Source organism: Mercenaria mercenaria, chromosome 13 (genome assembly GCF_021730395.1).
Source record: "Mercenaria mercenaria strain notata chromosome 13, MADL_Memer_1, whole genome shotgun sequence".
Lineage (NCBI taxonomy): Eukaryota > Metazoa > Mollusca > Bivalvia > Venerida > Veneridae > Mercenaria > Mercenaria mercenaria.
In genome coordinates, this window is record NC_069373.1 from 69,066,182 (window position 1) to 69,082,078 (window position 15,897).

The window sequence follows — 15,897 nt, forward strand, 5'->3', positions numbered from 1 at the left end:
CTGGGTCACGTGCCATCAAAAACTAGGTCAGTAGGTCTAAAAATAGAAAAACCTTGTGACCTCTCTGGAGGCCATGTATTTCACAAGATCTTCATGAAAATTGGTCAGAATGTTCATCTTGATGATATCTAGTTCAAGTTCGAAACTGGGTCACGTCCCATCAAAAACTAGGTCAGTAGGTCAAATAATAGAAAAACCTTGTGACCTCTCTAAAGGCCACATTTTTCATGGGATCTGTATGAAAGTTGGTCTGAATGTTCATCTTGATGATATCTAGGTCAAGTTTGAAAGTGGGTCACGTGCCATCAAAAACTAGGTCAGTAGGTCAAATAATAGAAAAACATTGTGACCTCTCTAGAGGCCGTATTTTTCATGGGATCTGTATGAAAGTTGGTCTGAATGTTTATCTTGATGATATCTAGGTCAGTTTCGAAAGTGGGTCACGTGCCGTCAAAAACTAGGTCAGTAGGTCAAATAATAGAAAAACCTTGTGACCTCTCTAGAGGCCATATTTTTCTTGGGATCTGTATGAAAGTTGGTCTGAATGCTCATCTTGATGATATCTAGATCAATTTTGAAAGTAGGTCAAGTGCCGTCAAAAACTAGGTCAGTAGGTCAAATAATAGAAAAACTTTGTGACTTCTCTAGAGGCCATATTTTTCATGGGATCTGTATGAAAGTTGGTCTGAATGTTCATCTTGATGATATCTAGGTCAAGTTCGAAACAGGGTGATGTGCGGTCAAAAACTAGGTCAGTAGGTCTAAAAATAGAAAAACCTTGTGACCTCTCTAGAGGCCATACTTGTGAATGGATCTCCATAAAAATTGGTCAGAATGTTCACCTTGATGATATCTAGGTCAAGTTTGAAGCATGGTCACGTGCCTTAAAAAACTAGGTCAGTAGATCAAATAATAAAAAAACCTTGTGACCTCTCTAGAGGCCATACTTTTCATGGGATCTGTATGAAAGTTGGTCTGAATGTTCATCTTGATGATATCTAGGTCCAGTTTGAAACTGGGTCAACTGCGGTCAAAAACTAGGTCAGTAGGTCTAAAATTATTAAATCTTTTGACCTCTCTAGAGGCCATTTTTTTCAATGGGTCTTCATGAAAATTGATCTGATTGTTCACCTTGATGATATCTAGGTCAGTTTCGAAACTGGGTCACGTGCAGTCAAAAACTAGGCCAGTAGGTATAAAAATAGAAAAACCTTGTGACCTCTCTAGAGGCCATATTTTTCATGCGATCTTCATGAAAATTAGTGAGAATGTTCACCTTGATGATATCTAGGTAAAATTCAAAACAGGATCACGTACCTTCGAAAACTAGGTCAATAGGTTAAATAATAGAAAAACCTTGTGACCTCTCTAGAGACCATATTTTTCAATGGATCTTCTTGAAAATTGGTCAGAATTTTTAACTTGATAATATCTAGGTCAAGTTCAAAACTGGGTCACATGAGCTCAAAAACTAGGTCACTATGTCAAATAATAGAAAAAAACGACGTCATACTCAAAACTGGGTCATGTGGGAAGAGGTGAGCGATTCAGGACCATCATGGTCCTCTTGTTTTTATAGCTTTTTAGATTAGAATTTATAAAATAGTAGAGTTTCTTGTCATCACCCTTTTAGCTTTGGCTTCAGTATCTGCATCACGGTTTTGCTTGTAAGCATGTTTCCCAAAAACTACAATGCCAAGTGCTTTCAAATTTCACACATGTATTTTACATCATGATACGACCTCACAGAATAAATTACGTAACTCATTTCAGCATTCAGATTTAACAAACGCTTTTGTATGGAAGCCCCACTCCCCCTGCACACACTTCTGCCTTTCAGTCTTAATGTTTCTTTAATAGTATGGTACTATTTATTTGAACTGTCAATACGTTCCTGGCTTTTATTATATTCTGTTCACACCTATATAAGATTCACATGAAAGCCAGAAACATGTTTTGACAGTTCAAATAAATAGTACAATACACCCACTTTACACTCCTCTCCAAAACACACAGGAAGGTAAAATATCTTTGCATTTACTGTTATCATTTTCACTCCTCTTTTGGTAAACATTTTGAAATAGCTGTGCGTACTGTTCTTCCAATAGTTTTTGTTAGCTCACCTGTCACGTAGTGACAGGGTGATCTTTTGTCATCGCCCTTCATCGTCGTTCATCGTCTGTTGTCCGTCTGTCCACAATTTCTTGTGAACACAATAGAGACCACAATTTGCAATTGATTTTAATCAAACTTGCACTCAACTTGTATTGGCATAATATCTTGGTTCCTTTTGGAAACTGGCCAGATCCCATCATAGGTTCCAGAGTTATGTACCCTTAAAGGGCCTAAATTTGCTATTTTGTCTTTTGCAGCCATATAGAGACTTCATTTATGGTTTAATTTGATACAAACTTGCAAGGTATCTTTAACAACAATAGATCTTGGATCCCATGATGAATCCGTCAGATCCAATTATAGGTTCCGGAGTTACGGCCCCTAATTGATCCCTGAAAGAGCTAAAATTTGTTAATTTTTACCTTGTGAACACGATAGAAGTGACATTTTACATTTTGATTTTAACCACACTTACACACAACTTAAGTCACAATAAGATCTCATCTCCTTTCAAAAACTGGCTAGATTTCATCATGGGTTTTCTATTTGGGCACTTTCAGCCATACAGAGGTTTCATTTATGCTTTGATTTGATACAAACTTGCACAGAATGTTTATCTTGATGATCTCTAGGCCAAGTTCACAACTGGGTCATATGGGGTCAAAAACTAGGTCACCAGGTCAAATCAAAGGAAAAGCTTGTTAACACCCTAGAGGCCGTATTTATGACTCTATCTTCATGAAACTTGGTAAGAATGTTTATCTTGATGATTCCTAGGCCAAGTTCGAAACTAGGTCATATGGGTCAAAAACTAGGTTACCCACTCAAATCAAAGGAAAAGCTTGTTAACAATCTAGAGGCCATATTTATGACTCTATCTTCATGAAACTTAGTCAGAATGTTTATCTTGATGATTCCTGTGCCAAGTTCCAAACTAGGTCATATTGGGTCAAAAACTAGGTCACCACTCAAATCAAAGTAAAAGCTTGTTATCACTCTAGAGGCCATGTTTATGACCCTATCTTTAAGAAACTTGATCAGAATGTTTATCTTGATGATTCCAAGGCCAAGTTTAACAGGTGAGTAGTATAGGGTCATCATGACCCTCTTGTTTACAAATTTTGTCAGTATTTTCAAAACAAAATTTGACCTAAGATGAAATAAATAGCATTGTTTTTGTTTAAAATTACCGTCATATGATACGTAGAACAACATAACATTTTTCTGGTAACTAACTGCTTTAACACTTCTTTTTTTACAGGATGATGTGTTTATTGTACATATTTACGTGAAAGGGGTGAACAAAGATAACCTGTCAGTAAACTTTGAAGTCAACACTTTCAGCGTCAAGTTTCAGTCAAAGTAATTTCTCTGACACTTTTCTTACTGGAGCCTATATGTCTGTACCTTTTTCTGTTATGTTCTAATTTTCAAGAAATTAATAGGAAGTATATGTACTGACCGGGACCTAGTATCTGGACAGGACCAGTTTCTGGACACATGAATTAATGGTTTTATTTCAGCGTTATTTAAGCAGTACTTTCATCGTATTCATTTAGATGTAGGTTCTTAGAGGCTATGAGAAAACAGTTTGGCAAGACTGTATGTTACATTAAGTTTTATGATGATACCTCACCTGTGTTTACAAAACAACCGTTAGTCTCAAAAAGCATGTACATAGCATGTGCAATTTTTTTAAAAGTTGTCTGGGTACCAAGTGGGGAAGAAAGAATTTAACCATACATTTGTGCTGTTGACATTGGTTTACCTTTTATATCACAGTATTAATTACATAAAATTCAGGGCTGTTGATTTTTGTGCTATTTTATTTATCTTTTTTGAGTATTCAAGTATTTCTGTAAGATGAAATTTGAGTTATTGTGAGTTGGATTCTGGTACTTTTGTAACCGCTTTTAGCAGTCAGGTTTATATGCATTGTCGGAAAGATTAAAGATAAAAAGATGCATAAAAATATTTTAAGTTACTTGTTTTGATCTGAGATTAACAGTAATTCAGCATCAAAACATTTTGGCCAGGTACTGGTTCACTGAACTTGGAAAATGACTACTTTTTATGACCTTACTGAGCTCCTAGGAAACCTACATTTAATGTCATTAAACTGTTCTGCTTAAATTATCGGATGCAGTAGCAGCTAAAGTTGATGCAATGTGATTTTCATTTATCAAATCATTTCTAGGAAAATAATAAAAAAAACCCATAGAATTTTATCCAGGTACTGATTCCCAGCCAGTCCTATAATTACATCACTAGAAATTTATTATGGTAGTTTGAGAATATATTTTGTGATGAAATATTATATAGTTCAGAAGTTATACAAGCATTTACCTCATATAGAATGTGAATTGTTTGAATTAAAATAAGCATATCTGATACTTTTACTTAGTACACATCACTTTTATTTGCTGCTGGTTAACACAGTTTATAACATATCTTTTTTTTAAGCAACCCACAATTTCTGAAGCTTCATGCTGGGACCACAGAGGAAACCAAGTTTTGCTGGCAGATAAAACTAAGGTACAGTGTCTGTACATAATTCCTTGAAAGTACAAAGTCCCCCCACATATTGTTTTTACTTAGATATAACTCGGCACAAATAACGACAATAGTAAGACATCAGGCCACATACTAAACAGTGACCTCAGCTTTAAGTTCATGGTCACACTTACATGTTTAGTGAGATATTTGATGTCAGTTTTCTTGTCTGATCTTTTCACTTTTTTCTGCATGGATGAATTTTCAAATAACATGACATTAAGAGTTGCTAAAAATCACAAGTGACTTGTGACTTGCAAGGCCTAACCTGTAGCTCATAAAGGTCAAGGTCACACAAAGAGGTCAAATATTGTAGATGATTTTTCATGTCAGATCTATAATTTTTGGTATGATATATGGGTAGATATTCAAAGATTTGCCACAAACTTTCACCATAAAAAGACAATGAAACATTTTGTTACTAATGATAAACTTCATAAAGTACCACATCTATAAAGGATGATAACTTCCCTTTCCATTGCCTAGTTGTAGAGTGCCTGCTGCAAGTACAGGAGGTTGCAAGTTCACTTTCTGGCTGTGTTGTACCAAAGACGTGAGAAATGGTCCTAGTAGCTACCTCACTGTGTGCTCAGCATAAAGGGGATAGTTTTAGTTTCTAGTCAGCCTTATGTCTGTATAATGTGACTGAATTGGATATCATGTCACATGTGTATAGAGTGATGTTCCAGTGAGGCAGCACTGTAAAATTGGGCATTGTACTCGCTACAAGTCAACTACGCCATTTATTTGACAGAAAAATTGTTAAAAAAAAAAGAACAAACCCAAACAGACACATGCATGCACACACGCGTGCGCATTCACACACCCTTTTCATTGCCCTGAAAGGAGAAAGGAGACTTTATATTGCCTGGAAATACTTCCTTTGTTTCTTTGTTATCTGCATTGATTTCTGTTGATAAGATTTATACATGCTTTAGTATGATTATGAATTGATATATACAAATTTTACTTGTATTTATTACACTCGAGAGCATCAGGTTCATTAAAATTTGCAATATTTACACAACCGTTTTGACAAATGCTTTTGTTTTGCTTAATTAACAGAGGGGAAATAATACCAGAGAAAAGCAAATTCAAGGTGACACAGTCTTTCATTGAGATAACTCTTGCAAAGAGTGTCTTCAGCAGGTGGGGAGATCTGGAAGCATTAAAGAGGAAAGGTAAACTATGAAATCATAGATATTAATTTGTATGGGGACTAAATTACGTGGATTTCATGTCCAATCCTCAGAATAAGTTCCCAGCAAAAGTATAAAATTCTGTTCCTTTCCAAACCAGGCTATGTAGAATCCACAAATGTTTGTCCCCATGATGTTGCCTATTTGGCTGAAACCACAAAGTATTGTGCCTACAAAATTAACATTTCACTGTAGTTCTTCAGATGCCAGTCCAAAACATCAGTTTGAAGTCGATGTAGCTGGTAATTCCAGAGTGAAATACAGAAATTGTTTTAGTAATATACATTTTTTTCACCGGTACAGAATCTTTATTTAATAAGTGTGACTGTGCCACTCCTAAAGATTTTTCATCTTTTGTATGCCCTCAAAGAGTTTTCAGTCTTGCACCGAAAAAAAAAAAACATTTTCTATATATTTAAGAGACTCCACCATCTACAAAGTCAGACAGCTGGATGTCAGTGAATTCTGTGTCTGTAAAGACGGACGCTAGTACAGACAGGGAGCGTAAAACAATGTTTAATGAGATGAAACAGAATATAGAGAGAGATAACCTGAAAGACAAACCTCCAGACGGTGGACTAACAGCATCACCTATACAGGTACTGACCTTAAATATATCTGTCAGAGTGTTTTTACACCTTAAAGATATTTTGTGAATTTAATAGAAGAATATTATTGTGTCATAGAAACATTAAACTTGTATCTGGTAAGTTTGATGTGTTCATGAAAAGGGCACTATATTAATCTGGTATAATATATTTGAAGTTTCAGTTATAGCTTTACATCATGATATTAAAAAGAAAAACAAAATGAAACAGGACTCTGCATGGCACCCTACCCTCCCCGCACACACACCTTTGCAAAATGCAGTGCCCGCATTGGGGGTTTATTCAAGAGCATTTGGTGATTGATGTAAGATACAATTTTTCAGAAGCCAACATGTAAAGTTCAGCCTCTGAACAAACAGACTGAGGAAAGAGAGCAGGTTGTAAGGCCTCCAGGATTCACTGGACTGGACAATCTTGGCAATACCTGCTTTATGAATGGTGTTCTACAGTGTCTGGTCAATTCTAGAGAGTTCAGAGACTTTTTCCTTGGTACGCATTTTATTAGCTTGATGTTGTGTTTCATGCAAAGCCTCAGAGATTCACAGTTTTAAGGTTTTAGATACCTAATAGAAATATTTAAAAAATGGCATTCGCCTGGTATATTCTTAAAGTTGACCTTGTTTTCCACTGTGTTGCAATTTTTTAATGACTTTTATCGTGCCGTTTTTATAAATTTTGTATAATTTATGATATTTCCTCACCAAACTAAAGTTTATAGCCTCGAATCATTGCAAACTCGTTCTATGTAATAACACTTGCTTTGGTTTCAAGAACTAAGAATGAAACATTTTTTGTTGACCTATGATTCTGTTTTTGCAGATGGAAAGTTTCAGAATGATTTGAATATAGACAATGTGCTTGGTAGTGGTGGAAAACTGGCAGTTTGTTTTGCTGTATTGTGTAAAGTACTGTGGTCAGGAAAACATTACTCATATGCTCCATCCAAACTTAAGGTGAGACATTAAATGCTTTTTCCTTGTGATTTAATTATTATTTGTGTGAGGATGCCGTCCGGAGGGGCACGTAGGGTCTTCCTCCATCATCAAAAGCTGGAAGAGTCACCATATGACCTCAGTTGCGTGGTGGCTTAAATACTAAAAAGTAGGTAATGGTTATTATTTGCTTCTAATGATAAGAAATGATATAAATATTGAAAGCTGTTACAAAATATGAACGAGAGAGCTGTGTATTAGAGGCACAATAATGCAGAACACTTGTAATTCTTATTATCAAAGAATAAGGAACACTGTTGGCTTAATGGACTGAAATAGAATCCTGCATTATGCTCAAATGTGTATAAAAATGCTATAAAGATTATCAAAATGTATTATTTTAGATGAATTTCTGTGTTTTGGTAATTGTGAATATGTTCTCAGATTGAAGTTGGTTGGATATATATTAAATATGATATAATATGGGTTTTATAATTGCAGAATTTAGTTGCTCAGAAGGCAAGTCAGTTTACAGGATTTGCTCAACATGACTCCCAGGAATTTCTTGCTTTTCTTCTTGATGGACTTCATGAGGTATATAGTATTACAGCATTTTGGCTCACATTTTTACTATAAATAGTAGGCCTAATAAATAGACCACTAGAGCTGTAAAGTACAGATTTAACTTTTTGGCTTTTTGTGTAATAAACAACTTTGTAAATAAATTTCAGTAGTTATTATTTTGTATGATAGGAAGATTTTAGGATGCAATGGTAACAGACTTGCTGTTGAAATATCCCATAACTATAGGTACCTGTAAATTTAGACTGTTGGCAATTTTCGTGGACTATTGATAAGAAATCATTGAACTATAGGTACACGTGAATGTACTCTAGGCTATTGGTAACTCTCATTAGCTATTGATAAATAATTCAGCTATAGGTATAAGTGAATATACTCTAGGCATTGGTAAATCACTAGCTATTGAGAAATCATTCAGCTGTTGGTACTTTAAAATTATGCCCATGAGTATAAGTTACTTACTGTAGGCTGACTAGTAGGATAATAAGTAAATTATTTGTCTATAAATGTCTGTAAGTAGAAGGGTGTCAGTGGCACAGTGGTCAGCAGTTTGGATTACAGTGCCATTGATCTGGGTTTGATTCACAGTTGTGTCTGATATCCAGTTCAGTGCTGGGTGATTTACTTAAACTGGTACTGTATTCAGCAGTATAGGCCTAGACTGGATGCTGAGGAGGTAAATGTGACACCTGCAGTGGGCTAAGCTGGAAATAAGTTGTGGCATCCATTCCAGGTGGGCCTGCCGTCGAATACACACATTAAACAAGAAACTTTACCATTACCATTTAATCTTGCCAAGGCTTTTGTCTATAGGTACCTAACTTGTTCAGATTTAATTAGTACTGTGTTATACAAAACCCAGTCTTATGACATTTTCCTCTTGCTAATTTCCACATGTAATGATTTTCATTTTAATAGGATTTGAACAGGATAAAGAAGAAACCATATACAGAGACGGTAGAAGATGGTGGAAGACCAGATGAGGTGGTAGCTAATGAGGCATGGGCTGTACACAAAAAGAGGAACGATTCCTTCATTGTGGACCTCTTTCAGGGCCAGTACAAGTCTAAACTGGTGTGCCCTGCTTGCGGAAAGGTAATAATTAGTAATCCTTGTTTCGTTTTGCTGTAGTTTAAAATGGTTTTGTAGAAATACATGCATAGAGAAGCAAAGTTTTTGACCCCAGCTCAAGTTGTTTGAACCTGTTGCCGCACAGTCCTTCAGTGTTCTTATGAGTGAAAACTTAAGTGTACCAAACATCATATATTATTTTGGTTTTACTTAAAATCTAGGTTTTCCATTTTTCTTATGAGTCTCTGAATGTAGTTTAGTATAGCAACATGGCTTCAAGAAGTTGCTTTCTCTGATATGCAGTGATGATATGGAATGTTGCTACATGTATAATCATATATATATATTATCAGTATATTTATTTATGGTGTTTCAGGGCATTTTGGCTGACAGATGTTCTTTGTTATTATTGAATTTCAGTTGCTCATATACTTTGGAAATACTGAAAAAGCCTCGTTTTCATGAAAAAGATAAGTTTGGCTAAAATCCATAGAAAAGTGTGATCCAAAGATATACCCAGCCTATACAATACCAATACTATTTCAGGTGTCAATTACCTTTGATCCATTCCTGTATCTGTCCCTTCCATTACCAAAGAGACAGCGCTTGTTACCAGTTACATTCATGTGGAAAGACCCATACAGGAAGCCTGTCAGGGTATGTATTAACAGTGTATTAATGCTGCTTTCAATATGGACAGATGAAGTGAAAAGTTTAGATAATCTGTCAATTTTCAAAAATTGACTTAAAATTATGTCTCAGATAAATAAAATTAATCAAATCGAAATCTGTAAAACAAAACTCCTCAAAACTGGTTTCCAATGGTCTTAGATTTGGCAGTTTCTGCATCACTTTTTAGCTCACCTGTCACAAAATGACAAGGTGAGCTATTGTGACCGCTTGATATCCGTCGTCCCTCGTGCGTCGTCCGTCAACAATTTGTAAAAAAATCTTCTTCTTGAAAACCACTGGGCAGAATTACACCAAACTTCACAGGAATGATCCTTGGGTGGCCCCCTTTCAAAATTATTCAAATAATTGAATTCCATGGAGAACTCTGGTTGCCATGGCAACCGAAAGGAAAAACTTTAAAAATCTTCTTCTCAAAAACCAGAAGCCTAGAGCTTAGATATTTAATGTGAAGCATTGCCTAGTGGACCTCTACCAATTTTGTTCAAATCATGACCCCGGGGTCAAAATTGACCCCACCCCAGGGGTCACTTGATTTTACATATGAAAATCTTTAAAAAATTCCTAAAAATAAACCAGAAGGCCTAGAGCTTAGATATTTGGCATGTAGCATTGCCTAGTGAATCTCTACAAAATTTGTTTAAATCTTGACCCCCAGGGTCAAAATTGACCCCGCCCCACGGGTCACTTGATTTTACATAGGAAAATCTTAAAAAATCTTCTTCTCAAAAACCAGAAGCCCTAGAGCTTAGATGTTTGGTATGAAGCATTGCCTAGTGGACCTCTACCAAGTTTATTCAAATCATGACCTCCGGGTTCAAAATTGACCCCGCCCCAGGGGTCACTTGATTTAACATAGGAAAATCTTAAAAAATCTTCTTCTCAAAAAACATAAGCCCTGGAGCTTAGATATTTGACATGTAGCATTGCCTAGTGGACCTCTACTAAATTTGTTCAAATCATGACCCCCGGGGTCAAAATTGACCCCGCCCCAGGGGTCACTTGATTTTACATAGGAAAATCTTCAAAAAATTTCTAAAAATAAACCAGAAGGCCTAGAGCTTAGATATTTCACATGTAGCATTGCCTAGTGGACCTCTACTAAAGTTGTTCAAATCATGACACCGGGGTCAAAATTTACCCCGCCCTAGGGGTCACTTGATTTTACATATGAAAATTTTCTAAAAATAAACCAGAAGGCCTAGAGCTTAGATATTTCACTTGTAGCATGGCCTAGTGGACCTCTACAACATTTATTCAAATCATGACCCCCGGGGTCAAAATTGACCCCGACCCAGGGGTCACTTGATTTTACATATGAAAATCTTCAAAAAATTTCTAAAAATAAACCAGAAGGCCTAGATCTTAGATATTTGACATGTAGCATTGCCTAGTAGACTTCTACAAAATTTGTTCAAATCATGACCCCCGGGGTCAAATTGGCTCCGCCCCATGGGGTTACTTGATTGTACATAGAAAAATCTTCAAAATTTTCTAAAAAAAAACAACCCCCAGAAGGCCTAGAGCTTACATATTTGACATGTAGCATTACCTAGTGGACCTCTACAAAATTTGTTCAAATCTTGACCCCCCAGGGTCAAATTGACCCAGCCCCAGGGTTACTTGATTGTGCATAGGGAAATCTTCATAAATTTGCTAAAAATAAACCAGAGGGCCTAGATCTTAAAGCTTTAGCTAAGAAATTTGTTCAAGCAAGCAACTCTACTCAGGTGAGCGATATAGGGCCATCATGGCCCTCTTGTTTTAGTAATTTGATAGACAATAAACTTACTCATACTATTGAAAATTCGGGCTTCGTAATTATTGATTTTAAACTTATTATATAATTAAGGAGTTAATGCTTCAGAATGTCTATGCAAGTTTTGAATTCACATGTTGCCCTGATGGTGAATATTAGCAAAAATTAAAACTGTATTTGATGAATATTTTCTATTTTCCTGTTACAGTACATGTTAAAGTTGTCCAAGGAAGCTACAGTTGAAGGTATGAAGGAAGCTTTACAACGGAAAACTGCAATTGATCCTCGTAACGTAAGCCATACTTGTTTCAGATAGTCTGTGTTAAACATTTACATTCTCTTGTGATGTTGTGCATTATCTCATTTGAAAAGGTATTGTTAAGGAAAAACATTTATTATTCCCTCGGATACAAGCGTGTTCGTTGGTCCATCCTTTATTTACATTCCAGACAGATACCTCTGAAACTTTTTACTGGATTGTCAAATTACTGTACAAGAATGTTTGATTCTTGTCCAGAGTCAAAGCCACACACGGCGGTCAAAGGTCAAATAACTTAATTTTGTTCATAAGAATCGTGCATGACCGAGGACACTAGGACCAAGGTCACAGTCAAAGTTGGAGGTTAAATTCAAATAGCTTAATTTGATGTCCTCTCCATATCTTCTAAACTGCTGGAAGGATTTTCATAAAACAGTTTGTAACCTCCTCAAGACAAGCTGCAGAGTGCACAACCCAGACTACTAGGTCCAAGGTCATGATCACAGTACTAGGTCCAAGGTCATGGTCACACAACAAGGTGAGAGGTCATAATCACAGCATTTTACCTTCCCTGTATCAAAGTGGCATCTTTGGTTAATAATCACCTTTAGTGATAGCTCTAGTTGTTACTTCCAAATATATTTACAGTAATTATCTTACAGGGCATGGATGCTTTCAGTAGCAGTTTTGTGAAATACAGTCAAACTTAGTTCGCTCAACTTCGGCGGGAACAGCAAAATTTGTTTGAGTTATTAATAGTTTGAGCCATCGAACAATAAACATACAGGGATTTTTCCAGGACCAGAGTTTGAGCCAAGTGTTTGAATGATCAGAGTTTGAGCAAATGAAGCTTGACTGTATATTTATCTTATATATATATATATATAATATCTTGTCAGCCAATGAAATGTTGAAAATGAAATAATCAGGTGTATAAATATTGACTTAGAATAACAATGCTTGTTAGCTCACCTGTCACGAAGTGACAAGGTGAGCTTTGTGATCGTGTGGCGTCCGTCGTCCGTGCGTCCGTAAACTTTTGCTTGTGACCACTCTAGAGTCACATTTTTCATGGAATCTTTATAAAAGTTGGCCAGAATGTTCATCTTGATGATATCTAGGTCAAGTTCGAAACTGGGTCAGTAGGTCTAAAAATAGAAAAACCTTGTGACCTCTCTAGAGGCCATATTTTTCAATGGATCTTCATGAAAGTTAGTCAGAATGTTCACCTTGATGATATCTAGGTCAAGTTCGAAACTGGGTCACGTGCCGACAAAAACTATAGAAAAACCTTGTGACCTCTCTAGAGGCCATATTTTCATGGGATCTGTATGAAAGTTGGTCTGAATGTTCATTTTGATGATATCTAAGTTCAAAACTGGGTCAGCTGCGGTCAAAAACTAGGTCAGTAGGTCTAAAAATAGAAAAACCTTGTGACCTCTCTAGAGGCCATACTTTTGAATGGATTTTCATGAAAATTGGTCAGAATGTTCACCTCGATGATATCTAGGTCAAGTTCGAAACTGGGTCACGTGCCTTCAAAAACTAGGTCAATAGGTCAAATAATAGAAAAACATTGTGACCTCTCTAGAGGCCATATTTTTCAATGGATCTTCATGAAAATTGGTCAGAAATTTTATTTTGATGATATCTAGGTCAAGTTCAAAACTAGGTCACATGAGATCAAAAAAACAAGGTCACTATGTCGAATAATAGAAAAAACGGCGTCATACTCAGTTCAAAACTGGGTCATTTGGGGACAGGTGAGCGATTCAGGACCATCATGGTCCTCTTGGTTTTCTCTAGTCCTTGTGGTTTATGATCTTATTTTTACGTTAGTATGCACTAACTGGCATTGAAGGCTTGCCAGTCAATAGTCAGAACTATTTGCTCGATGTCTGAAGTTTAATCACATGACATCAGAAATAGATTTTCACAAATTGTTTTTCAAGTTTTGACTATAACCCAGCAAACATGTTGAATATATAGCTCTTACCTACGTGGGTTCGGAACCTTGCTTGGAATGTAGAGTTCATCATGTGAGGAAACTATGCTGCTGGCTTACAGAATGGTTGGTGGTTCTACCCAGGTGCCAGCCCACCATGCCTGAAACAAAGCTTTAGAGGGGCATTTAGGGTCTTCGTCCACCATCAAGTGTTGGAAAAGTTGCCATATGACCTAAATTCTGTCATTGTGGCTTGAAACCCAACAAAAACAGAAACAAATAAATATAGAGAAATAGAGTGGATCACAAGTTTTTATAAAGGGTCCTGTAATAAGAATTTCTGTTAGCTCAAATTGTGAAAACTTTTCGGAGATTATTGAATTCTGTTTTTGATTTGCACCTGTGAAAACCAGCTATGATCTCTTATGAAGTGGCACTGATTTTACTCCAACAATAGTAACAACCGTGTTGAGCCGCAGACACTTTCTTCACTACTCTCCTTATACATGTTTTTTTTTTATTGTTCTGACATTACAGATACGGGTATTTGAAGCCTATAAAGGAAGAATCCATAAGATGTTTGGGCGAGGAACAAGCCTCAGTACTGTACAAGCAAATGATTGCATAATAGCGTAAGTGTGTATTATCTTAATTTAGTGCTGTACATATATAAAGTAAGGTCTGATATAGAATACTGGTGCATGATTCATTATCCACAAGTGTAAGTGTCATGCTAGACTAACATTGAGACATCAGTATTTCTTTTTTGTTACTCCAGTTTTCCTATTCCAGTATGAAAAGTTAGCTGTTATTATGACTACTTCAGTGTAATTACTTTACACTAAGTCTTGTTATTTTCTGCTGTTACCAAATTCTAATGAAGATTTACAATGGAGCAAAGGTAAGTGGGTCACTGAAATAACAGGCATAAAAATAGCAGAAACAAATGGCCACAGTGATCAGGTTCCTTCTTTTTTCACATGTAACCACATATGAGTTAACTTCTCATTGAAATTTTCCTTCCTTTTTTTAATCCCCCGCCGTGGTGGAGGGATTATAGGAATGGTCTGCGTCCTGTCCGTCCGTCTGTCTGTCCTTCCGTCTGTAACAAAATCGTGTCCGGTCCATATCTCCTAAACCCCTTGAAGGATTTTCATGAAACTTGGGTCAAATGATCACCTCATCAAGACGATGTGCAGAACCCATGAGTCAGCCTTGTCGGTTCAAGGTCAAGGTCACAACTCGAGGTCAAAGGTTTGAGCCTGCCATTTTGTGTCCGCTCTATATCTCATAAACCCCTTGAAGGAATTTTATAAAACTTGGGTCAAATGATCACCTCATCAAGAGGATTTGCAGAACCCATGGGTCAGCCTTGTCGGCTCAAGGTCAAGGTCACAACTCAAGGTCAAAGGTTTGAGCCTTCCATTTTGTGTCCGTTCTATATCTCCTAAACCCCTTGAAGGAATTTTATCAAACTTGGGTCAAATGATCTCCTCATCAAGACGATGTGCAGCACCCATGAGTCAGTCATGCCGGCTCAAGGTCAAGGTCACAACTTAGGGTCAAAGGTTTGAGCCTTCCATTTTGTGTCGGCTCTATATCTCCTAAACTCCTTGAAGGATTTTCATCAAACTTGGGTCAAACGATCACCTCATCAAGGCGATGTTCAGAACTTATGAGTCAGCAATATCGGCTCAAGGTCAAGGTCGCAACTGAAGGTCAAAGGTTTGAGCCTTCCATTTCGTGTCCGGTAAACCCCTTAAAGGAATTTTATAAAACTTGGGTAAAATGATTACCTCATCAAAACGATATGCAGAAATTATGAGTCAACCATGCCAGCTCAAGGTCAAGGTCACAACAAAGGGTCGAAGGTTTGAGCCTTCCATTTTGTGTCCACTCTGTATCTCCTAAACCCCTTGAAGGATTTTCATCAAACTTGGGTCAAAGGATCACCTCATCAAGAACTCATGAGTCAGCCATGTCAACTCAAGGTCAAGGTCACAACTGAAGGTCAAAGGTTTCAGCTTTGTATCTCCTAAACCCCTTGAAGGAATTTCATGAAACTTGGGTCAAATGATCACCTCATCAAGACGTTGTGCAGAATTCATGAGTCAGCCATGTCAGTTCAAGGTCAAGGTCACAGCTAATATCAAAGGTTTACCCTTTCACTATTCATAGCAGTGG

At 36.8% G+C, this 15,897-nt stretch overlaps 1 protein-coding gene across 1 annotated transcript in view; it reads left to right on the forward strand.

Moving 5' to 3' along the window:
- The window catches only part of LOC123529254 (ubiquitin carboxyl-terminal hydrolase 19-like), a 57,079-nt gene that overhangs the window by 13,503 nt on the left and 27,679 nt on the right, over positions 1 to 15,897 (forward strand). Inside the window, exons 6-16 of the mRNA XM_053522193.1 lie at positions 3,377 to 3,477; positions 4,579 to 4,650; positions 5,734 to 5,849; positions 6,288 to 6,466; positions 6,799 to 6,964; positions 7,295 to 7,428; positions 7,909 to 8,001; positions 8,908 to 9,084; positions 9,607 to 9,717; positions 11,718 to 11,801; positions 14,251 to 14,345. Of these exons, the coding sequence (XP_053378168.1) occupies positions 3,377 to 3,477; positions 4,579 to 4,650; positions 5,734 to 5,849; positions 6,288 to 6,466; positions 6,799 to 6,964; positions 7,295 to 7,428; positions 7,909 to 8,001; positions 8,908 to 9,084; positions 9,607 to 9,717; positions 11,718 to 11,801; positions 14,251 to 14,345 (1,328 nt within the window). The remainder of the gene's footprint in view (positions 1 to 3,376; positions 3,478 to 4,578; positions 4,651 to 5,733; positions 5,850 to 6,287; positions 6,467 to 6,798; positions 6,965 to 7,294; positions 7,429 to 7,908; positions 8,002 to 8,907; positions 9,085 to 9,606; positions 9,718 to 11,717; positions 11,802 to 14,250; positions 14,346 to 15,897) is intronic.